This window comes from Prionailurus bengalensis, chromosome C1 (genome assembly GCF_016509475.1).
Source record: "Prionailurus bengalensis isolate Pbe53 chromosome C1, Fcat_Pben_1.1_paternal_pri, whole genome shotgun sequence".
NCBI lineage: Eukaryota > Metazoa > Chordata > Mammalia > Carnivora > Felidae > Prionailurus > Prionailurus bengalensis.
Genome location: NC_057345.1, coordinates 93,570,669 through 93,594,734, shown reverse-complemented (window position 1 = coordinate 93,594,734; position 24,066 = coordinate 93,570,669). Strand labels below are relative to the sequence as shown.

The window sequence follows — 24,066 nt, the reverse complement described above, 5'->3', positions numbered from 1 at the left end:
AAGAGGCAGGACTGTGCATTTGTCACATGAGAGGTATTAGGTAAGTTGCAGGGGATTACTTAGTTTTTTCTTGTTCTTTCCGCTCCTAAAAGTCTACCTCCCGTGGGTATTTGTGGGGCCAGCTTTCTCGGTCTCACACCCCACACACCCTTTCAGTACACTGCTACACTCTTCCTTCTGGACACAGTGGCATAGAATGACTCTCCTGAGTTAGATACTCCTTCAGGCAGGTTTGGCAGACAACAACCCTGCCTCTCTCAGATTTCTCTTGCTGTTCTTACTCCTAGCCTGCCTGATCCATTTCATTTAAGGACATTCAAAGAGCTGCCGCTTTCCTCTCTCCCCAAACTTGCCTTTTAGGAGAGGTTCCTCCCCAACTCCCTTGAACCTTTAGCTGAGCCTTGAAAATTGCTTCTCAGTCTGCCATCTTGGGTGATATTTCCAATGAATACCTACTCTGACATCATGATCTGAAGCTGAAGAGGCAAAAGATTTGCTTCTAAGGAGCCCCGCCACCTGGCGGAAGAGTTCCTCCCCTAGGAGATTATGTATGTAATTTTATTTTCAGCAAGTCTATCTAACCTAGTGTCCTAAGACTTTACCAGAATCACTAAGGTTGCTTTTCCTAATGCAGATTCCTAGACCCCACCTAGACTCATTAAATTAGACTTCATAATGGACAGACCCTAAGAGTCTCCATTTTTACCTTGATTCTTTACACCTCTATTGCAACACAGGGCTTAGACTGAAAGCCTAGACCAGTTTCACCAAAGGATGGGTTAAGTAGGGTGGAAAAAGGGGGTTTTGGAGTCTCCTGATGTCAGAACTCTGTACTTATAAAGTTGTTGGCTGGCTCAGGCAAAAGAAATCGGGCAGCCACCTTCACACGAATCCTGATATGGCACCAAGTGCAGCCTCAGAGGTCCAGCCACACAGCTCCCTCTCGGCCATCACAGCTCCTGATAAATAGGTTCCTGGGCCAGAAGTGTGTCTACTAGCTTTCCTGGCCTCAGCCCCTACACAAGTTGCAAAGGGGAGTTTCCATTGTAGCACAGGCTCCTGGGAGCCTATCGACTCTGTCTCTAAATTGAGGGCTAGAGGAAAGAAATGAGTAAGGAGCTCATCCATTCAACCACACTCTTTTTTTTTTTCCATAAAAGAGGTGGTGGAAAGGAGGAAGGGGTATATGGGAACTCTGTACTTTCTACTCAACTTTGCTGTGAACCCTTTGAAGCTGCTCTAAAAGTCTTTCCACACATACACACACACACACACACACACACACACACACACACACACACACAAAGGGGATGCTGGTTTCTGGAACAAAGAAAGTGAGGGTATGATAGGAAACCATTTGGACACAGTACAGAACGTGTAGAATGATGGCTTGGTAAGCCTAGAAATCCTATAGGACCTTTAGTATGTAACTAATAACACTTCCTATGCTCTGGCCATTTCCTTCGACTATTAGCATTTTAGCCTCAACACAGTCATGGCATCATCATCTCCAGTTTCAGAGCCCTGAGGTTCAGACTCGGTGATTTGCCCAGGGTCACCTAGCTAATGAGTGAGTAGCCCTGCCCGAAGTCACACACACATACTCTGACCTCATGCCCCTGGCTCCCCTCCACCACTGCTGCCTCTCGCTTTACTGGTACTTTATCTCCGAGGCAAGGGAGCTCTCAGAGGGCCACGTGCTGGCCCAACCTAAAAATAGCTCCCATTTATCAAGCACTTCGCTCTACTCTGCTAAGCACTTTGCACAGATTACCTCTTCTAATCCTCACAACCACCCTATGGGCATTACCGTCTCCATTTTACAGATGAGGAAACAGACCTGAGAGAGACTGTGATGCAAGTCGCACAAGCTAGTTGGTGATGGAGCCAAAAGTGAGTCCATGTAGTCCAGCTCCAGAGGGCAGACTCTACCTTCCCCACCACTAGGGGGGTTGGCCGAGGGGATGGGGACAGACCCTGAAAAGGGCGAGTTGACAAGACTTCACAGCTCCCTGAACACGGCACAGAGAGAGAAGGAGCCGTTAAAGGTGAAAGGTGTGCATGTGAACCGCTGAGCCTGCTAAGCCAGGAGCCCCATTGTATGATCTGTGTGCACGGCCAGGGGAGCTGTTTGAAGCTCAAAGCCTACCACACACACCCCCACCCCACCCCCGGGCTGTGTGAGCGGGGCCACCTCAGTCCTCTTGCGGCTATTCTGGGCTGCTGTCTGATCTCCCTCTCTTCCCCAGCCCCTACTTCAGCCCTTCTGCTGGGAGTAGCCGGGTGGGGAAAGGCCAGGCCAGTTACATAAGCCCATGGCTGGGACCCCGGAGGCCAGGCTGGAGAGCAGGTGCTTAGCCCCTCCCTCACCACCAACAGTGAAAATCTCCCTCTGGAGCCCAGCCTCCGGGCGGCCCAGCATGGAGGCAGCCACAGCTCCCGAGGTGGCCTCCTCAGGATCCACACTGAAGGTGAAAGAAACGAGCCCAGCGGATGCAGAAGGACCCCCAGCTTCACCTCGACAGGAAGCCGGCAGCCCCATTCCCCAGCTCCTGTCCCCTATAGAAGGTGACCCGTGGGGTTGGGAAGGGTGGGGTGGCTGGGTGGTAGGAGTTGGGGAGGATATCCCTCACCCCCTGACTGTACCTCCTCAGGTTTGTGCAGAGGGAAGCTTCATGGGATTGGTGCCTAGGGTGGGGGAGCATTCATTGGAGCCCCCACCCCTTTGCTTGGTGGATTCTTACTTGCTGCTCATGTGTCTTTGCTGGGTTTGTGCTTTTTAGCTGAGAAGCCAGGGGATGGTGTGTGTGACGCTTTCCAGTGACTAAAACTGATCTGTGTATATTTTTACCTTTAATAACATGTCTGTCCCAGGGACTGAGGACCTGATATATACTAGGACCTGATACATACCAGCCAGGAAGGGATTGAGGGGTGAGATGGTGGCCGTCTGGCTTAGAAGAGGGCAGTGAAAAACTTACAGCAACTGAGAAGCTGGTGGTGAACGGTCCATGACACTCTGCCTCTCCCTTGGCAGTGCCACAGGTCCAGGACCTACCCCAACACCCCAGCTGGCTCCCATGGAAAATCCCAGCCTCTCAGGGTCTGAGCTCCATGGAAGCAGAGCCCATCCAGGAGAAGCATTTGGCCGCCCTTCCACAGTGGTCTCTCTGGGCCTCTAAGCGAAGAGGCGCTTTTGAGCCAGGAGGTGGTGGGCGCCCCTTCCAGTCCCAGGTTCCCTGCCAGCAGCCCAGCCACCCACTCCCCAGCTGCCCCTGGCTGAGGCCTCTGTCATGTTCACCTGGGGTGTCGCCCACGGTGCCTGGCTTGGCCGACCAGAGGTGGAAGGCAGGAGCCAGGCGTTTCCCGTCTCATGTGCAGTAACCGGCAGAAGGAACCACGGGGGCTGCCTCAAACATTTAAGACAGTTACCTGCACAAAGTCTCTACTTTTGGCCCCTCGACATCTTAAGTGCAGGGGATGCAGAGACCACAAACAAGAAACGCATGAAACCCGAGGGTAGGGAGCGGTAGGAGAAGACGCTGTGACCTAGACTCAATTCCCAGGCTGCCTCCAGCAGCTTTGTGCCCTTGGACAAGCTAACCAACTACTCAGTTTCAATTTCCTCTCTGTAAAATGGTAATTACTAGTGTCTACCTAGTAGGGGGTTAGGAGGACTGTTGAGGTGACCCAAAGTACCTGGGAAGAGGCCAAATGACAATGTGAGTAGATAATAAAATATTTCCAAGTTAGGGATGAAGACAGAGTTCTACCTGCAAACAGGGTTGAGTAGGGAAAGCTGGCTGCCACTCGTCATCCTCACGGGAGGCGCTGGGTTTCCAGGAGCTGTTTCAATGCCACAGGGAGAGAGCCGGCTGAGTTCCTTCCATTGAAAAAGAAGAGGTAGGGGAGCAGAGTTATTGTGAGCACACTAGGCTGGGATGGTCTTGAGACAGAAAACCATTTCTTCCGTAAGGATCCAGAGAATAAGCGACACAGGCAGAGAGAGAGTGAGAGCCGGGACTGCTCACTCCCAACTCGGCTGGTCTCCCTCCATAAGACCCTGGGGGAGGTCATCATGTCTCCGCCACGCTCCTCCCTCTGGCTGTGAGTGGGCACTCTGGGCCGTCACTCCTGACAGCCCCCGGCCAGCCCCAAGTGCAGCCTCACCGCCCCTGTGCCAGCAGCTCCACTCATTAGCATCCCAGAGGTCAGTGAAGGTAAGCAGTGCTTGTGATAGTTTGCAATATATGTTTGCATCTGTTATCTGCTCAGAGAGGACAGGGTCCTAGCTCTGTCCTGTGACCTTAGGAAAGTCATTGCACCTCTCTGGGCTTCCATTTTTTCATCTGTAAATTGAAGCATGACCTTTTGATGGCTGTGGACCCCTAGGAAAATCTGATGAAATCTGTAGAATCTTATCCCAGGAAAAATGCTTAGAAAATGTCCAGGGGGCCCACAGAACCCCTGAAGCCCATTCAAAGGTCTTTCAGGGTGCCATGGACCCAGCCTAGATGGCCCCTATGTTCTCATCAGCTCTAAGGTCTTTTTCTTCCTCTTAACCCCTCCTGTACCTCACGGGGAGCACCGCCGGACCCAGAGGAGCACTGCAGCGAGCGTGCGTGTGCACAGGAAACGGAGCAGGCACCAGGGGCAGACGTGCATTTGCAACGTCAAAATAAATTGTAACTGGCCAACATGAGCTTTTAGTCAGGAAAGCCTGCTATGTGGCTACAAGATGAGCAGACGTAGGTGGCCGGCACTAGGAAACAAGTTTCCGTCTCCCCTCAGCACTGTACGGAGGCACTGGGTCCTGCAGGCAGTGCTGGGTGGGAGGCTTGAGGGCAGGCTGTACCCCTGCCATGGAGAAGAGGAGACCCTGAGACCCAGAGGAAGGGCCCAGCTGCTGCTTTCAGAATAACTGCATCTCTTTTCAATCCAAACTCTTCTGTGTCTTCCAGCCTTGGGAAGTTGGAGCCCATGCCTGGGAGCAACCTTCCTTTCCTTCTTCCTTCTTCCTGCTTTCCTCCACCTTCCTATCTTCTTTCTTCCTCCTACAAATATTTCTTTTATGCCTATCCTTGCCACACACTGCTAAAGAAATAAAAATAGGCAAAAGTAACTCCCCTTGTGGAGATTACGTTCTAGTGTAAGGAGATAGATAATAAATAAATAAAATATGTAAGATGTCAGATGTGATAAACGCTGTGCCGAAAAATGAAGCAGAGAGGGAGGGCACAAAGTGCTGGGGGTGGGAAACATGTCGGCAGTTTTAAACAGGATATTCAGTGAAGGTCCCATTAATTAGGTGCTATTTGAGCAGCAACTGAAAGGAGATGAGAGAACAATGCATGCAGATACTTGGAGGGAATGTCTTCCATGCAGAGAGAACAGTCTGTGCAAAGGCTCTGAGGCAGGAGTGTGTGCCTTATGGGTTGGGGCCACTGGGCCTGTTGCAGCGTGAGGAAGAGAATGGTAGGTTTGCCGGCAGAGAGGTAGCAGGACCCTTGTGAAGACTGGTTCAACTCTGAGACTGGTGGGCAGCCTGGGCAGGGTTTTAAGAGAGAAACTGACATGGTCAGCTCTAGGGTTTAAGGATTCTTCTAGCTGCTGAGCTAAGAATAGGCTGTAGGCAGGCCTGAGACACTAGCAAGATCATCAACTAAGGATGAGGACGAGGGAGAAGGTATGGAGGTTTTAGAAGAGGGAGGTACCCAATAGTCACCTGGGAGAATAGGAGGCAGAGTGGACTAGAACTGCCAGGGGCCATTTGGAGTTAGTAGTCACTGCTTATGGCCTTCAGCTTACTGTCAGCCTCGCTTGTGTTTTTCCCCAGCGTGCGGATGTGGGCACTGAGTGGGTGGAAAGCATGTCACTGGGGTTGGCCATTGCTAGGAGAGTGCAGTGGAGAAAAAGAGGAGTAAGGAATTTGAGTGGGGACACAAGGGAGGGAGTGTAATGACTGGAATCTAAGGTGGGTGGGAGAGAGAGTGGTAACAGAGAGGGTGACAGGGAGTGAAGGGGCAGGAAGACAGGGGATCAGAGGTCTCAGTGGTGCTGACGGATGGCTGGTAGCTGGAGCGGCAGAAGGGGAGCACTCTAGGGGCAGAGGCTGTGCTCGTTCGGGTTTGCCGGTTGATGTAACAAAGAGGCCTCAGAACTGAAGGCTCAAAAACAATAGATGTTTATTTCTATGAAAAAGCTTCTGTTTCTATTTATTTCTATTAAAAACCGTTCTCCGTGCAATGATTCCAGGACCCAAGCCTCTTCCCTTTTGTGGCTCTGCTGTGCCTCAGGGCCCTGTACTCAGCCACGTGGCTGCAGCTAGCAGAAGAGGATGTAGAGAACGCATTTCTTGAAGGCCTTGGCTCAGAAGTGATTCTCATCATTTCCACTTGTGTGTCCCTCTCTCTCTCTCTGCCCCTCCCCTGCTTGCTCGCTGTCTCTCAAAAATAAACATTTAAAAAATTTAAAAAGAAAGAAAGAAAACCTAGGTTGTGCTTTAGGGCTCTAGTCTTTGGCTTACATCCCTCCTGGCATCTGAGGAGGAGAAAGACCTTGGGCTTCAGGGAAAAGCCATGTTTCCCCAAGGTCGGTACAATTAACACCTCTCTTGACTGCAGATGTGTGAAAAGAGATGCCCCAAATGAGCCCTCCAATTACCATTCTTAGCAAAGGGCGAGGGCCCAGGTCGAGCTGGGAAGGAGTGTGCCGCTGCCTGGACACCTGCAGCTGCCACACTGTCTCCTGCCACCTCCTGCACTGTCAGCTGCTTTTGCCCAAGCCTGTCCTCCTTCCTCCCCCCCCCCCCCCACCCCACTGTGGTCTGGGAGCCTGCTGAGAGCAGAATCCTCACCTACTAAGCCTCAGATTCAGAGCATTCTACTAACTTAACTTTGTCCCCTATCGATTCCCTGATTCTTGTCAGGGAATCCCACTTACAAACAAAGAACTGGCACAGGCGCCCCCCAGGGAGGAAGAGACTGCCATGCTAGCTGTGGGCCCTTCTCCTCTGTCTCTGCCTCCGCTGGGATCCCTTCTGGACCCCGGGCCATTCTGCTCATCTTCCTCCGAATACCACCATCTTTAAAAAAATTTTTTTTTTAATGTTTATTTATTTTTGAGAGAGAGAGAGGCAGACTGCAGGCAGGGGAGGGGCAGAGTAACAGGGAGACACAGAATCTGAAGCAGGCTCCAGGCTCCGAGCTGTCAGCACAGAGCCCGATGCGGGGCTCGAACCCACAAGCCGTGAGATCATGACCTGAGCCGAAGTCAGACACTTAACCAACTGAGCCACGCAGGAGCCCCATGAATACCACCATCTTAATTTATGTTCCACATAAAATTATTTCTGTAATTGTTCTCCTTAGTTCAGGTGAACCAATGCTAACATCTTCCAAAGTATCTCTCTAAGAAACAAGAGAAACACTAAGTGGGCACAAATAGATCAGTGGGCATGCACCCCTCTATAGAAGCCCATTCCCCACCTGAGCTCCAAGCAGAGCAGGACTCAGACAACATATCTTCCAGGTGTGACGGCTGGTTTCCTCGCCTCAACCTTTTCAATTCTTGAGGGTATCCCTCTGCCTTCCCCTCTTTGCTACCTCCTCCTAAGAGCAAGATCACTGTCAGAGCCCTGACAAGGTGCGCAGGCCCAGGTGGACAGTGGAGGGCAGGTAAGGGGGCAGGTATGCTGTGCTCAGAGAACAGGCCCTTTGGACGTACATTTCTAGACGGAGAGGCAGCACAACTTCACAAGTGTGTTTCTCTCTCCGAGCCCTTTCCTCCCTGTCTTCTTGATCCTGGCGCTCATCAAGCTCCCTCTGCATCGTGCAGGCAGAGCAGGGGACAGAAGAGCCGGCTTCTCTCCAGCCCTCCCTCTAGCAAGTGTGAAGGGCTATTTCCTCATCCAACAGTAGGGAACCAAGCCCAACAAGATGAGGTTTTGACCCTCCTTTTCAACTGCCACCCTCTTTTTTTCAGAAAACCCTTAAGTCATATCCGCTCGTTCTCAACTCCTTGGTCGCTTGCCGAGAGGGCCACAGGAGAGGAACACATCACACAAACGCTTCTTCTGTGTTTCGTGCCCCGCCCCCTTCCAAACCGCCAAAGTCGAACAGAGGGCAACCAGAGAAGTGTCGCCCAGCCGCCTGGGGCTCCATCGCTGTCGCCGCCGTTCTTACTGGGGCGCCAGGCCCTGAGCAACCCAGGCAGGCCAGCCACTCAGAGCACCTGAGGAGGCCCCGTGTCACTTCGTTCCTGCTTTTGCCAGGGGCAGGGGTGGGTGAGGTGCAGCCTAAGAAGCACAGCCCAGGAGGAAACATAAGCCACACAGTGAAAAAGGAAACTAGATAAATAAAAATGGACAGTGTGCGCTATCTGTGTTTATATTTATTTCCAAAGGCAAAAAGTGACCTCGGGGTGGTGACAGGGCAGACCATGGGAAGGAGGTTCCTGCTCTCTAAACAGTGGGCTACAAATTGAAGTGTAGGAAGAACACAGAACCCCTACGTACTGTATTTTAAATTTCACCATTCAAAAGTTTGCATTGTATAATGTACATATTTAAACAGTTCAATTTGTAAGTGAACACACAGACCGTGGAGTGGAGTGCTCAGGAATGTATCGTCGGGAAATGTTACGTTATCAGAAAGTTTACAGCCCACTATCACACAGTGGTGCTGTTTGCCTCGGTAGTGACCTGGGTGAGGCTTTTTACGACTCCACAAAAGAATTGTGCAGAGAGGCCGGGGAGGTAGTGAGGAATGAGGCACTGTCACATTCCACTTTTGACAACAGCAACAGGCGGCTGTCTGCCTGAGGAAGAAGGAGACAGGAGCCCCGAGAAAGCTAGAAAATGGTGCAGTCTCAGCCAGGCCCCCAAGGGAACCAGGTGGGATGTTTGCACTTTCTCAGCCGAGGCAGCCCAAGACATCCGGAGAGGAAAGCGGTCACACCTGGTCGTCTTCCAAACCTCACACTCAGCACTTTTCCTGAGCGTCTCCTGCCTCCATCCTGGAAGCCAAGGGACATAAACTAATCCCTCGACTCACTGGAACAGGCCTGGAACATCAAGGAGCAGGGAGGGGTGGCCTAGTTTTTCCCAGATTCCCAGAGTCTGTTGGTACAAAGCGATCCTCCACCAACTGGAAGAGCATCGCACAGGTCGTCCAAGCAGCATAGCCACACAGAGGAAGGGACCTAGACACCAGCTCCCTCTTCAGTGATGTCAGTGCTGTCCCGGTGGGTCCAGGGTGTTGACTCTGCCTGCAGAGTGGAAAACTTTCTCCTCCAGTGTGGCCTCAAACTGGGAAGCAGGGCTGACGCTTGGAGGTCCAGACTAACATTGAAAGTGGCTTTGATAAATGGAGTGCTGTTGAGGACAAATGCAGAAATGGGGTAGAAAGGCAAACCCCACAGGCTGGACCAGTCTGTGCAAACAGAAAAAGGAAATCTCGGTTAATGAAGAGTCAGTAGCTGAGCATTACAAATTAAAAGAAGTAAGCGTCAGGCTCACATTCCAGTGCTTTCTGCCAAGACCTGAATGCTCTCCAGAGGATATTTCAGCCAATCACTCATCCCGAAATTCCAGTGAGACGAAGGGAGCAATCTTCCCATCCCCTAGGAGAGGACTGATTTGCCGAGCACCTGGGGCGTCTGCCCATGGAGCACAGCCGGGTGCAGTGTCCACCTCCTCTGAGCTCTGCGTCTCCCACTACAGGAGGCTCACCACCCACTGTTCTCTCTCCTTCTGTCATTCAGAGCACCCCAAGATCTGGCTACCTCGCGCCCTGAGGCAGACCTATATCCGGAAGGTCGGAGACACCGTGAACCTACTAATCCCATTCCAGGTAAGCATGCTGGCCCCGTGCTGACTCCGTGTTGGGTCCGGGCCAGGACCAGGCCAGGGTGTTGATTTGGAAACAGATACTGAGAGTCCTGCTAGCAGTAGGGAAGTTGTCCTGGCCTGGAGTGGACGGGGCCAAGTCACCAGAAGTCTGAGGCAGAACGACTCTTCCCTCTGCACTCCTGAGGGGGGGATGGGGTGGGGCATGCCCCCATGTGACCCGCTGAGGTTAACCTCTGCCTCTTGGTCAGCAGAGGTCTGGGAGCTCTCAGTTTGGAGGGTTCTCGGGAGTTTAGACAGCTATTGTTAGCCCCAGCTGCCTCGGGTGATCTAAACTCTCAGAGGGCGGGAGACTCAAAGCCAAACCCCTTCCTTCCTCCACATCCTTTCAGCTGTTGCTGAAAGATGCCGGTCCCCTGGGACAGTGTGCGAACTTCTAACTCAAGGCATTCACAGTTGCGAGTCCAGTCACCATGTGGACCTGGGGTGGATCTAGTCCCCACTGCAGCAGGGAGGGTCACGAGGTCTCTTGGGGCTGCTCAGCGCCTTACTCCCATTTCTCAGGGCAAACCCAAACCTCAAGCCACCTGGACACATGATGGCTGTGCCTTGGATGCCGGCCGTGTGAGTGTGCGCAATGGGGAGCGGGACTCCATCCTCTTCATCCGAGAAGCCCAACGTGCTGACTCAGGTCGCTACCAGCTCAGCGTGCGGCTGGGCGAGCTGGAGGCCACTGCCACCATTGACATCCTGGTGATCGGTACAGTAGGGGGAGTGGGAGCGAGTTGGTCCTCAGGCTAGAGGAGCCATCACAGACAGCTGGGGAGGCCAGGGTGACTCCCCACACCGAGTGTGGGGCACAGTGGTGGGTGAGGGGGGGCATAGCTGAGCAGAGAAGGGGAAGGGCACCCCGAAGTGATTCCCATGCATATGTGAGCCGTACCCTGCCCACTGCCATGCTTGGCCCTTTCAGAGAGGCCAGGCCCTCCTCAGAGTATCAAGTTGGTGGATGTTTGGGGCTCCAATGCTACTCTGGAGTGGACACCTCCCCAAGACACAGGCAACACGGCACTCCTCGGATACACCGTGCAGAAGGCTGACACAAAATCTGGGGTGAGGCGCAGCTAGGGAGGGAGTGGGGAGGGAGCAATCACACGTTCTGGAATGGGGCTCTGCTACCTCCATGCGGTGAGCCGAGGTGGAGTGAGTTCACAAAACAGGCATCTCATTCACGGCATCTTCTTGGGCCCCCAAAGCTGTGGTTCACGGTGCTGGAACGTTATCACCGCACCAGCTTCACAGTCTCCAACCTCATCGTGGGCAACTCCTATGCATTTCGAGTCTTTGCTGAGAACCAGTGCGGGCTCAGTGAGACAGCCCCCATCACTGCTGACCTTGCCCACATCCAGAAAGCAGGTGGGGCGCAGAGACTCGGAGCTGGAAAGGGTGGAGGGTGGAAAGTTGAAGAAGGGTGGGGGATCTCAGGCACTACAGCAGGGCCCTTCTCGGTCTCCTCAGCTACCCTTCGCAAGACTGGGGGGTTTGCACAGCGAGATTTCTCTGAAGCCCCAAAGTTCACCCAGCCTCTGGCAGACTGCACCACGGTCATGGGCTATGACACCCAGCTCTTCTGCTGCGTCCGCGCCTCTCCCAAGGTAAGCAGGAGTTCTGCATGGTGGCCGTGCTGTGCTGCTCCCTGCTCCTGCCCTCACCTCCGCTACGTGGGAGAGCATTCTAAAACATGTGTTCCCATCACCATCGCCCACCTCTTCCACCGCAGGTTACATAGGTTAGGAACAGCTAGGGCACATAGAGTCCAAGACAGGCTGACGTGGATGATGTTTCCAGTTTTCCTTTTAGTGTCTGCTCCTCTTCTGCGAAGATCACTTCCGATCTGCTGGCAGTTGGGCATGAGCTTCAAGTTGTCTCTCTGGCAGAGGTGATGGAGTCCCGCTGGTTTCTCCTTAGTCACCCACCACGCGTCACCTGCTCAGGGCCATATGCCTACCAGCTGTCTAGAGTTGAGGCCATAACCCTGAGCAAGTCTACTTCCGATCTAGTCACTACTTCTGTACACTACACCGCGTAAAACATCACTAACAACCTTACCAAGGGGGTGCCTGGGTGGCTTAGTCAGTAAGCGTCTGACTTCAGCTCAGGTCATGATCTCGCAGTTCGTGAATTCGAGCCCCACATCAGGCTCCATGCTGACAGCTCGGAGCCTGGAGCCTGCTTCGGATTCTGTGTCTCCCTCTCTCTCTGTCCATCCCCTGAGCAGAGACACTCTGTCTCTGTCTCTCTCTCTCTCTCTCTCTCTCTCTCTCTCTCAAGAATAAATAAACATTAAAATAAAATTTAAAAAAACCTAACAACCTTACCAAGTACCTTTTGCATAGGAGTCCTGGGCCAGAGTACTACATCTCAGAAAGAGGGTATCAATAAGCCCACTCTAGAAACTACTTTCTAACCAGAGGGGACAACAGTGACTCCCTAGCCAACAGTGGGAACAGAATATGAATGATTCAACAACGAACATACAAAAAAGAGGGGATTCTGAGGCCCGGTGCTTGGGAAGGGGAAAGAACAGAAGGTCCTACCTTTTTTCTACTCAGGAATACTTGATGAACAAGGCAAGGTTTCAGGTGCTCATTTCAACCAACAGAAGGAGCCTGGGAGGATTTTGAGGATACCAGTAAGGGAACCCCTCCCCCAACGTAAGGAATGGGGAACTTTCTCACCACTCCCATGCTGGCCCCCTCACCTTTATCTTGCAGCCAAAGATCATCTGGCTGAAGAACAAGATGGATATCCAAGGCAACCCCAAGTACCGAGCCCTCACTCACCTGGGAATCTGCTCTCTCGAAATCCGCAAGCCTGGTCCCTTTGATGGGGGTATCTACACCTGCAAGGCAGTTAACCCCCTGGGGGAGGCATCTGTGGACTGTCGGGTGGATGTGAGAGGTAAGGGCAGAACTCATACCCTCTCTCCACAGCTGGAAAATTCAGGGGCAGAGCCACAAGCCTGCATGGAGAAGGGCTTGGTTGGCTTCCCCTTCACGTGCTCTCAGCACTGGGCACCGTCATCATCAGGATGTATTTGAAGGGCCGTTTTTATTATCCAATATCTTATTTCTCTCCAGCACAATTCTGTAATATAGAAAGAATGGCTATTTCCATTCTGCAAAGGAGAAACCTGAAGCACAAGGTGGTGATCAGCTCCCTCCAAGATTCCCAGTATTGGCTAAGTGAGGAGTCGGCACTGTGGTGGAAAGAGCCCAAGACTTTCCTTACTCAGACCGTTTTTCTTTTATACAGTCTTCGGCCCAGTCCAGGAAGCAGAGAGAGAGAGAATCCCAAGCAGGCTCCAGGCTCAGCACAAAGCCCCTTGTGGGGCTTGATCTCAGGATCATGAGATCATGACCTGAACCCAAATCAAGAATCAGACACTTAACCAGCTGAGCTGCCCAGGCACCGCCCCCCGCCCCATACCTCTTTTAAAGTATTCATTCATTTATCTCTGCCTGTCACCTTGTTCAGATCTCCATCACTGCATTTAACATATTGTTATATAAGTGCCTATTTACTGGTTTCTCATTTAATCCATGAGCACTGTGAGGGCAGGTACAGCCTGATTCACACTTGTCCCCCCGGTGATGAGCCCAGTTTCTGACACAGTGGGCACTCTCTAAGTGTGCATAGCATGAATCAGGAATGAAAGGGCCATTACGTGCCCTATTCTTCCCCATGTGTAGACTCCTAATTACATAATGGACTCTCAAAAAACATAAGTACATCCCTTCCCAATGCTCCACAAGAAGGTTTCCCAGAAATTTAGGGGCGCCTGGTTGGCTCAGTCGGCTAAGCGTCCGACTTCAGCTCAGGTCACGATCTCGCAATTTGTGGGTTCGAGCCCCGCGTCGGGCTCTGTGCTGACAGCTCAGAGCCTGGAGCCTGTTTCAGATTCTGTGTCTCGCTCTCTATCTGACCCACCCCGTTCATGCTCTATCGCTCTCTGTCTCAAAAATAAATAAACGTTAAAAAAATTAAAAAAAAAAGAAGGTTTCCCAGAAATTTCTGAGATGCTAACTCTGAGAAATGTCTGAATTCTTGCAGCTCCTCACTGAGGCCTCCAAAGAAGATTAGGGCAACACTGACAAAGGTAAGGAGAGGGACTGGGCTTCTGAATAGAGCATTTTGTATTTACAGTTAGTGTTGAATCTGTTAGTGTTAGTTAGGAATACATATCTGTATACAGAATACAGATCTGAATACATATCTGTATCCCTAACTAAGCCTTTTGACCATGCAGTCATTGATAACTATTTTCCTTTTAACCACTTTTTTTTTGTAAGCTAATACTATCATCTCCATGGAAGGACTTTACCATAGTTGGTACTACTTTTGTCATGTCCTCTTTCTGTACTCAAAGTGATGATAGGTATTAAATCTAATGGTCCTCTGGAAAGGAGTGATAGCATCTATCCAAGTGTAAGGGGGCTCAGTGGAAGGGAGGTGGGCAGGTGCTATAAGAAAAGGCATCAAGGGAACAGCCAGTAGAGTAGAGGAGTAGAGGTGGGTCACCACCACCAAGCGGCAGCAGCGTGGAAAAAGAGACAGGAAGCTGCTCCTGCTACTGTTTCTACCACCGTGTCATAAGCATGGTAAGAAACAGATTCGTTTGCTTGTTTTTTACTTTGAAGTTTGTGGACTCCTTCCCTTCTGAGAGAAGAAAACCACCATTATCATCATAGGTCAGTAATAATTGAACATGCGGGTATGTGGTCCCAAGCAGCACATTACTGGCAAAGGACAACTCAGATCATCGTTTAAAATTTGATAGCTTCTTCAGATTCTAAATCACTCACAGTAGAAATGCTGTGCATGAACTAATGAGTGGGGTGAAAGAGCGGCTCATGGGAGAATTAGGGAGAACCAGTTCCCAATGTCTCCTGGGACTTGCAGTTCCTGGCTGACGAAAACAGAATGAACACCATCCCAGATGCCATTTATTTGAGCCCATCATTGATATAGATCAAATGGAAACCCTCAGGGACGCATTAAAAGTCCAGATTTCTCAAGAGAGCTCTCTCTGCCAGTTGGCTTGCAAAGATAGCTCTCTGGCCATGCCTTAGTTCCCTCTCTGTGTTAATGTTATATTGTGTCGGGACTTGCCCTGTTACCTCTCTCTCAGCCAGCACACAGCAACAAAGCAGGGTAAGGAGAGAATTCATAGCATGGGACCCAGGGACCGTGAGGAGAATTGCCTCAGCGTCTTGGGTGTGCACTGGTTGTTTGCTGTTAGAGCCACAACATACCCTCTCTTTTCTGTGCCTCCAGGAAGCCTGACTGTGGGGAGATTGTGTCCTTAAGCAGCTCCAGCACAACATCTGCTTTGGACTAATCTAAATAAACGTGTGGATCCTCGGTGCATAAGTGTCCATCTGTTTGAGCCTTTCTATATGGGAAAACCATTTAGAAAGTTGGAATCCGTTTTTTAAAATTGTTTGTCTGTTTATTGAGAGAGAGTGTGTATGTGCAGATAGGGGAGGGGCAGAGAGAGAGAAAGAGAGAGAATCTCAAGCAGGCTCCGCACTGTCAGCAGAGAACCCGGCACGGGGCTCGCTACCACCAATCGTGAGATCGTGACCTGAGCTGAAATCAAGAGTTAGACACTTAACTGACTGAGCCACCCAGGTGCCCCCTCCTCTTTCTTTTTATATCCACATTCTCTTCCACAGAGGTTTCTAACACTGTCCTTTTGTTTAGAGTCTATGACAGAGCTAAGTTCAACTCTATCCTGTGCCTGGTGCTGAAAGAGGTGCTGAACATGACTTGGTCTCTTCCTCTCTGATCTTTCCAGTATAAGTTGGAAAAGAGGATGCACATCCATCACAGAGACGCAGACAGCAGAACACACATATACGTACATAGCTAATTAAAGACCAAGCACTAAGACTTGAGGGCTGGGAGACACTGAAGAAATTGGAGCAGAGTCTCACTAAGCCTTGGGGAAAGAATAAAGGTGAGGTGCTCTTGCTTACATGTTTGCTTTCATTCTCATAACAAGTAAGATATTAAAGCCATTCTGTAATGGCATCTGCAAAAGACAGCAACAGTTCCCCCCATCTTGGCTAGCAAGGGCATCGTGCTCTTCCCAAAGAGTTGGGGTCTGTTCCCCTCCCCTCGCATCTGGGCTGACCATGTGACCTGCTTTAACCAAAAGAATGTAGTGGAGGTGATGCTGTGCCAGTCTGGGCCTAGACCTTAAGAGGTCTAGTAGTTGAATCTCAGGACAGATTTCCAAATTATGAGAGGCCACATGTAGGACAATCCAGCATCCCAGCTGACAGCCAGCACCATAGCCCTACATACATGTGGCTGCCTGAGACCTTTCAGCGCTAGTCAAGTCCAATCCACTGGGACTGGAGTAGAGAGGTCATGGATTAGAGACAGGTCCTCCTGGCACGACTGTCTGTAAAATCAAACTGTAAAATCATGAGATCTGGTGTTTCGAGCCCTAAATACTAGGGTGGTTTGTTACACAGTAGCACGTAACTGAAATAGTCTTTTCGACATCAGACACTGAACGTCAGGCTTTATCACTTTTAATCTCTCTTTTCCAAATGGGGAAGTTGAAGTTCATAAGCTGCTCCAAGTCACGAAGCTGGTAAGTTAGCAGAGCTAGGATTGGAACCAGGTCTGCCTGACTTCAAGCCTTCTCTCTTTCTTCTCATCTCTTTTACCCAAGCGACGCTCAACTGTAGCAGGTCTGGGGGGTGGGATCATGGGTTGTAAGAAAGAAAAGACCGCTAGGAGGCAGTAAATCTTAGGCAAGGCTTTGAAGAGGAGGAGGGTGTGTTTCGGCTGAGAAAACTGAGACAGGCTTTTCTGTTCACACCAAAGGTCTATTTTCAGCTGAGGCAAATGTCTATTCCAGCCTTTCTCAACTGGAGCACTATGAGAATGCCCCAATGCCCCCCAAGGCGTCCATTATATGTCATAATTAACTTTTTCCACGCATCCAGAATGTCACTAGTTATGTAGCATCTTGGGAAAACTGAGAAACTAGCCACACAAATTATTTGTACGGTCAAATGCCCTTGCGGGACCCCTTGCTGCAACTGCCAGGTTGGGGAGAGAGGGGGACCAGAGTCCAGAGCCAGCTAGTCGGGGACACAATGGCCAGGAGGCCTCCCTTCAGCTGAAGCAGGGCCGGGGTCAGGAAGGAGTGGAATACACCCAGCTACGATGCCCTAAGGGTCAGTTAGACCTCTGGCCTCAGCCCACCGCCCCGTGCCTCTGCTATCAAAGTACTCAAGGTTCCTATATGCTGAACCTTCACGGTGAAGGAATAAAATCTTCACGCTGAACAAGACTTCCAGTCATAGTTAATCTTCCCACATTCAAGAAGAACTGTACTGGAATCCTTAATTTTGTCATTTATGCCCTCAACACTAGGGAGTTCCTTCTGAAGTAAGGTCTATCACGTGCCAGGGAGGGGGTGTAATCTCTTCATTAATTCATCCATTTATCCAAAATCTTGAACATCTGTTCATAGATGTCATTTTAGGGGTTGGGCTGAGGGGGACAAATAATTCCCAGGTTAGTGGCCTTAGGCTGAGTAAAGAATTCTTGTGCCTGAAATCTGTATTTTCTGGTTTTGTTGTTATTCTGATGGAGGAGAAAGTAGTTCAATTGCTTTTTTTCTGGTACTGCAACAGCTTTCAAAATCATAACTGGGTGACAGGAAATTGGAGATGAGTTTCCATAGGAGGAACTAACTTCCAATTTGCTACAACTGCGTCCCCACTCACCTGAGGTTGGGAAGAAGCAAGGGCGGGGGTTTCCCCAGTCAGGCTGCTCCTCGGCCCAGCAGGAATGCAGTTAATGAGCAGCTTCTTTCCCTTCATTCTTCACTTTGCCACCACTTGCCTGGAGAGAGGGAAACTACTGGCTCTGGTCTTCCCACCTCCACAGAACCTGAATCCTACAAACAACCAAAATTCCACCCTCACCAACAAGCCTACAGAAAACCAGGCAATCCTCTTCTCCCAGTTCTTCTTCACACAAGCCTGCAAGTTCTGTCCCCCCCCCCTTTGCCTTAGCACCCCCACTAAACCCCAAGGCTTCTTTGCTTGCTGTGGCATTTCTTACAGTAACATCTCGTGCCTGCAAACCTCATCACCTCAGCCTCACAGCTAAAAACTAGAAAGTAAACCAAAAAAAAAAAAAAAAAAAAAAGCCTCTAAATAGCCAAAAGAATGGTCATAAACTCTGGAGACTAAAGTTCTCCAGCCATTGTTTTAAATTTTTAGAACATTTCTAAGAAGCCCTGTTAACTGGTGGCCCCAGCCTATTCACAGGCAACACTTGGAAACAACAAAAAGATCTCTAATAAGTAGGCTTAAGCACTTCACAAACACAGCTTTTAGTTTAGAGGTAGCAAGTTACAAACACCCCTCAAAAGCCCCTAAGGCACAAGGTATAAACTTGACTCCGGTAGTTCTAGCCATGAAACCATGACTGGCGGTCAGGGTTCTTGCTCTGCAGATAAGCGAGAGGTCAGATACACTCAAGCCTGCCTGCCTTGTGACAGAGGAGTCACGGCTGAATTGGACCCAAATCTCCGTGTCCAAAAACCCTGTTTACCTCCGGTTCTGAATGTTCTCTTAAAATAATAATGGAAGATGTACTTCTTAGAGAACCTCAATATACCAAACTAGTGAATGGATAAAGAAGATATGGTGTATATATACACAATGGAATATTACTCCGCGATCAAAAAGAATGAAATCTTGCCATTTTAGCAACAACGTGGATGGAACAAGAATGTATCGTGCTAAGCAAAATTATTCAGAGAAAGGCAAATGTATGCTTTCACTCAAATGTGGAATTTAAAAAACAAAACAGATGAACATATGGTAAAGGAAGGAAAAATAAGATAAAAACAGAGGGAGGCAAACCAAGAGACTCTTAAATACGGAGAACAAACTGAGGGTTGCTGGAGGGGTGTTGGGTTGAGGGGAGGATGGGCTAAATGGGTGATGGGCATTGAAGAGGGCACTTGTTAGGATGAGCCCTGGATGTTATATGTACGTGATGATTCGATAAATTCTACTCCTGAAACCATTATTACACTATATGCTAACTTGTATATATTTTAAAAAAAGATAATGGAGGCTGTACTTCTTAGAGAACCTCAATATACCTAAAATATAAATGTCTAGGTGCTTCCATAACTTGAAAAAATCACAAATGAGGAAACATGGCAAACGCGGTGCTCGCAAACGGAGTAAGCCCCTGAAAACAAATTTCCTCAAGAGGAGCGTTGGGTCTAAGGTGACTGGCGCTCTGAGGTCCAGCGGGGAGCCCGGCTCCGCCCAGCTGGCAGGGTGAGAAACGTACAGTCATTGGTCAGGTCCCTCGCACGCCGCCACGAGGCCCCGCCTCCTCCAAGGAAAGTCTCCCGGACACTCGCGCGCGCAGGCGGCCTCCCCGCCTTAGCCCACCGGATGAAGTCTGTTTTAGAACCGCTCTCCACACAGCCCCCACCTGCAGACTTCCGGCCGGCTGGTGGATGCCGCCCCGCCCCTGAGGGCAGGGATGTTGGGAACCACCAATCACGGAGCGCATGTGGTGAGAGTGGGTGGGGCCTGAGAGATTCGAAAGGAGCCCCACCCCCTCAGGGCTGATTCCCGGGACTAAGTGGTGGGAGGCAAGTGCTTTCTGCGAGAGGTGAGGCGGGGCGGAAAGTAAAAACAGAGGGTGGGCTGGAGGTGTGGTGTGGGTGTGGTGCCGTGTGAGTGGAAAGGTGGTTTGGGGAAAGAGAGAACCGGAGGATGGTGGCGGGGAAGAAGATGGGGCGCGCAGACCGTCCCCGGTGAGAAGAGCCCAGGTTGTAGGGGGGCGGCAGGGCAACCTGAGGAGGGGGATGGTGCTTTCTCGGCACCTTCCCCGGAGTTCACAGGGCTAGTTACAGGGGCAGGTGCTACCCCTGGGGCCCTCGCTTTATCTCCAGCATGATCCTCATCCCCTAGCTTGCACCCTGCGTTTAGCTGGGGGCCTTGGGCAGGATGGAGACCTGAAGAAAGGTGTATTCTGTCTCCAGCTCAGGTCTAATCTGACTCGTGCACCTGCTGGCTGGAACATGGAAGATTTAGAGGAAGGTAAGGAAAGTAAGGAGGGAGGAGTAAGGCGCTGCGATTGAGAACGGCGTTAGGGACCCGAGGCTGGCATTCCTTCCTTCCTCCCCTACAGATGTAAAGTTCATAGCGGATGAGACCTTGGACTTTGGAGGGCTGTCACCATCTGACAGGTACCAGCCTCTTTAACCTACTTGCTTTCCTTCAACAGTGCCTGTCTGCCTCTGTCCCCTTAGTGCTGAAGTATTGTCCTCTGGGGTCTAGGTTGGTAATTGGGGTTGGGTGCCCTGGGGCTGCTGGGTGACTTGTTGACATGGGCCCCTGTGACACTTTTGGGGGAGGGGAAAAGGGATAAGCTGGAATGAGATTTCAGGATGTTAAGAAGAAGGGTAAGTGGATTTGCTCCGTCCGCATCCTGGCATAATTTCCAGTGTCGGTAAGTGCTAAAGGCCTATGAGGCCTCATAGAACGGGGCATCTCATCGCCTAGAGACCACCCTCACAGCCAGCATGGGCTTCCGGGTTTGGGGTTGTGTCCCTGGCTCTGTTGTGGAGGAGTTGCCCAGTCTCCTTTGCAGTCTCCTGCTCTCTTCTGTGTGGGCATGGCGCCTGGTTTGTTTTCTGTCTCAGTCGTGAGGAGGAAGACATAGCAGTGTCGGTGACTCCAGAGAAACCGCTCCGAAGAGGACTCTCCAATCGAAGTAATCCAAATGCAGTGGCCCCAGCCCCCCAGGGGCTGAGGCTCAGCTTGGGTCCCCTTAGTCCAGAGAAGCTGGAGGAGATTCTCCACGAGGCCAACCGGCTGGCAGTTCAGCTGGAGCAGTGTGCCCTGCAGGAGCAGGAGAGCACGGGCGAGGGCCTGGGGCCTCGCAGGGTGAAGCCCAGCCCCCGGCGGGAGACCTTTGTGCTGAAGGACAGTCCTGTCCGAGACCTGCTGCCCACTGTGAGTTCTTTGACTCGGAGCACCCCCTCCCCAAACGGCCTGACACCCCGACTCCGGAGCGGCGATAAGAAGGGGTCAGTCAGGGTTCTCCGGGCAGCATCTGGAAAGAGGCCCTCCAGTGTGAAAAGGGTGAGTTTGGAGGGCCTGGGTTGGACGTGTGCCCTCAGACCCAGTGCGTGACTCGGTACAGCCGTAGAGTGGTTTCCTCGTTGGTAAAGTGGGGATAGTAAAATTCTACCTCAGGACTGTTGGAATTGAGCAAAATACCATAAGCAAAGCACTTAGCACAGTGTCTGTGCATAACTCTACACGGTCTATAATAAGCTCACGATAAATGGTATTGATGAGGATGATGATGTCAGCAGCGAACGTCTGCCCTTGCTTCCTGGGATCTAGGCAGCTCTCCACCTCTATTCCTCAAACAGCCAGCAGAACAGATTCTTTTTCCATTCTAGTCCTATTTTTTCTCTCTTGTATTTCAGGAGTCACCCACTTGCAATCTGTTGCCTACATCCAAAAGCCCAGCATCTTCTCCTCTCGCCCGATCTACTCCTCCAGTCCGGGGCAAAGCTGGGCCCAGTGGGAGAGCAACAGCAAGTGAGGAGACTTGGGCAGCAAAACTGTGGGTGAATGGGAGGAGGGAGGGTATGGAGCTGACCCCAAAATTCCTCTACTCCTCTCCACCAGGCCCGCCTACCCCTGTCAGACCAGTCTTGGCCCCACAGCCTCCTACCGGCAACTCTCAGCGCCTCTCTCGGCCGCAGGGAGCAGCTGCTAAGCCTTCCAGTCGACTGCCTGTTCCCTCTGCCATCCCCAGGCCTGCCAGCCGAATGCCACTCACCAGCCGGAGTGTACCACCCAGCAAAGGTGCCCTGCCTCCAGCTTCTCTGCCACCTCGGAAAGGACTTCCACGACCAAGTGCTGTAGGGCACAGAGGTGAGGAAGAGTGGACGTAATGGCTGGAAATCAGGAGGAAGAATGCCTACCCTTGCCCAGCTTGAATGCACCCTCCCAGAGCTGGGAACAGTGACCCCTTTCTCCATCTTCATTACAGCCCAATTTGAAGATGGGGAGACTGAGCTAAGGAGAGATGTGGGCCCGGGCAAAGCGTGTGAACTGTGGTTTTCAAATACTTTATGTTTTGTAACCTTGGGTGGGAGGAAAGGCACTAATCCCAGACTCACTCAGGGAGGGTCACTTGAACTTTCTGCTCACTTATTTCTTTTGTTAACCCCCATCAAGTTCCTGTTTCCCAGCGGCCAAATCTTCCCATCACTGCTGCCACTCGCAGCAACGTGCAGCCCCCCAGGAAAGTGGCGGTCCCAGGACCCACCAGGTAAGACTGGTCGAGATGCTCTCTCTCCCCTGTCACTGAGGCTTCCAAACTGTTAGGCACACCAGCCCTGAATCCTATGTGGCAAGATGGGAATGAGGAGGGGAGACTAGAGGGTCAGGGAGTCCCATTTCTTCCTTCCCTGAGGAACTTCATCTCAGCTCGGTGACAAATAGGCTTGAAGAAGAGGGAAAGTTTGTTTGTTTGTTTATTTATTTAGAGAGAGAGAGCAGGGGAGAGGGGCAGAGGGAGAGAGAGAAAGAATCTTAAGTAGGCTCCATGCTTAGCATACAACCTGACTCGGGGCTCGATCCCACCACCCTGGGATCATGACCTGAGCTGAAATCAAGAGTCAGATGCTCAAGCAACTGAGCCACCTAGACAGACAGCCCAGAAGAGGGACAGTTTAAAGCAGTTCTTCCTTCTGACTCTTTAGGTAAAGAGATCAGGTCAGCAAGCAAAAATTCAGGAGCAAACCACTACAGTCACTGCCTGGACTCACCTCTACTCGACCCTCCAAGCCCTCTCATGGAAGGCAGGCCCTGACTCCAGAAGATTCTGGCCCAGGAGCAGGAGGAAAAGATGCCACCAGGGCTGGTGCCCCAGGAGTGAAGAGATGGGAGATGGGGTGGATTAGGGTTGAGCTGGAGGGGAATCAAACTCTGTGGGTTGAAAGAGGATTAGGAAAAAGAGGTCACCTCCCAACAGTGAAATTAACAAGCAGAAAATGAGAAATGCAGGAGAGTGGTTTGTCCTCTTCCACCCCCCACTCTTGTGTTCAGTCCCAGAGAGTTTGATCTTCTTCCCAGGCTTTGGCTCACTGGACATTTACATGTGAATGGCCTCTGTAGCTAACCTCCCTGCTCTCTGAGGAACAGTCCTGAATCACATCCTCTACTGGATGCAGGCCTGTTTGGAGAGGCAGAGGCAGGCACCTGGTCTCTAGAACTTATTTCCTGTGAATTCTGTGACTCTTAAGAGGCCAGTTTATGATAAGCTTACATCGATCTGCGTTTTTCTAAAATAAAATGAGTGTATTTTTATAATCTCTGTATGTGTGAAAGTAAATGCTCCAATTTCAAATACGTAGTAAACTCCTGTGTTATTCCAATGAGGGAGCCAGGAGGAGCCTCCCAGGCTGGGGCCTCAATAGGCCGAAGGCTCTTGTGATTGCAGCTCATCCAGCTGTGACTATCCGCCCTCCCTTTGTTGGCATTAGATGGGAACAAGCTGCCTTTTCACAGGATTTGTGTGTTACTGGAAGGTCCAGATCAAGTAAAATATAGCTTGATTCACACTATGTGAGGTTATCAAGGGTCTTGGTCAATTATTTATATCCTAAGCTTGCTAAGTTTGGGTGTCCTTTCCTGGCAAGAGAATGAAGCCTTTTTTTTTTTTTTTTTGTAAGTTTATTTATTTTGAAAGAGAGCGAGAGTGAGTGGGAGCGAGGGAGGGTCAGAGAGAAAGAGGGAGAGAGAGTCCCAAGCAGGCTCCACTCTGTCAGGGAAGAGCCCAATGCGGAGCTCAAATCCACAGACTGGGAGATCATGACCTGAGCCGAAATCGAGTTTGGACACTTAACCTACTAAGCCACTCGGGCACCCGGAGAATGGAGCCTTCTGAGAATGCCTCATCATCTAGCCTGAGGTACTGAGATGAGGGGACCCCTTTGATGGGTCCCCTGGTATTCAGTTTCACTGACGGCTTCAGTAGAAGATACTGGAACACCTCGTCATGTATATCATTAGATATTGTTGGTGTTCTCTTATGTCCCCTCCTAGACGTGAGGGTTGGCACTAGGT

General features: G+C 50.9%; 2 protein-coding genes and 1 long non-coding RNA gene across 5 annotated transcripts; 2 read left to right on the top strand and 1 right to left on the bottom strand.

Annotated features, from left to right (window-relative positions):
• The first annotated feature begins 2 nt into the window (after nucleotides 1-2).
• Nucleotides 3-15,280, top strand: MYBPHL (myosin binding protein H like). 2 transcript variants are annotated; one of them, XM_043575772.1, is made up of 9 exons: nucleotides 3-2,568; nucleotides 9,763-9,851; nucleotides 10,412-10,607; nucleotides 10,821-10,960; nucleotides 11,104-11,263; nucleotides 11,366-11,502; nucleotides 12,622-12,808; nucleotides 13,961-14,006; nucleotides 15,185-15,280. In XM_043575772.1, exons 1-8 carry the CDS (start codon nucleotides 2,316-2,318, stop codon nucleotides 13,969-13,971), a joined length of 1,173 nt encoding a protein of 390 aa, XP_043431707.1. In that variant the 5' UTR covers nucleotides 3-2,315; the 3' UTR covers nucleotides 13,972-14,006; nucleotides 15,185-15,280. The 2 variants fall into 2 exon arrangements, with proteins under 2 accessions (XP_043431707.1, XP_043431706.1); XM_043575771.1 differs by lacking the exon at nucleotides 3-2,568 and having other exon boundaries at nucleotides 9,387-9,851.
• Nucleotides 8,372-18,222, bottom strand: LOC122480890. The gene is made up of 2 exons (XR_006296692.1): nucleotides 17,662-18,222; nucleotides 8,372-9,431 (listed from the first exon to the last, which is right to left on the bottom strand). It is a non-coding gene; the product is annotated as an uncharacterized LOC122480890 (long non-coding RNA).
• Nucleotides 18,223-19,184: 962 nt separating this feature from the next.
• Nucleotides 19,185-23,347, top strand: PSRC1 (proline and serine rich coiled-coil 1). 2 transcript variants are annotated; one of them, XM_043575767.1, is made up of 8 exons: nucleotides 19,192-19,582; nucleotides 19,956-20,013; nucleotides 20,105-20,162; nucleotides 20,619-21,060; nucleotides 21,414-21,528; nucleotides 21,619-21,867; nucleotides 22,174-22,267; nucleotides 22,701-23,347. In XM_043575767.1, exons 2-8 carry the CDS (start codon nucleotides 19,995-19,997, stop codon nucleotides 22,702-22,704), a joined length of 981 nt encoding a protein of 326 aa, XP_043431702.1. In that variant the 5' UTR covers nucleotides 19,192-19,582; nucleotides 19,956-19,994; the 3' UTR covers nucleotides 22,705-23,347. The 2 variants fall into 2 exon arrangements, with proteins under 2 accessions (XP_043431703.1, XP_043431702.1); XM_043575768.1 differs by lacking the exon at nucleotides 22,701-23,347 and having other exon boundaries at nucleotides 19,185-19,582; nucleotides 22,174-22,271.
• Nucleotides 23,348-24,066: the final 719 nt, after the last annotated feature.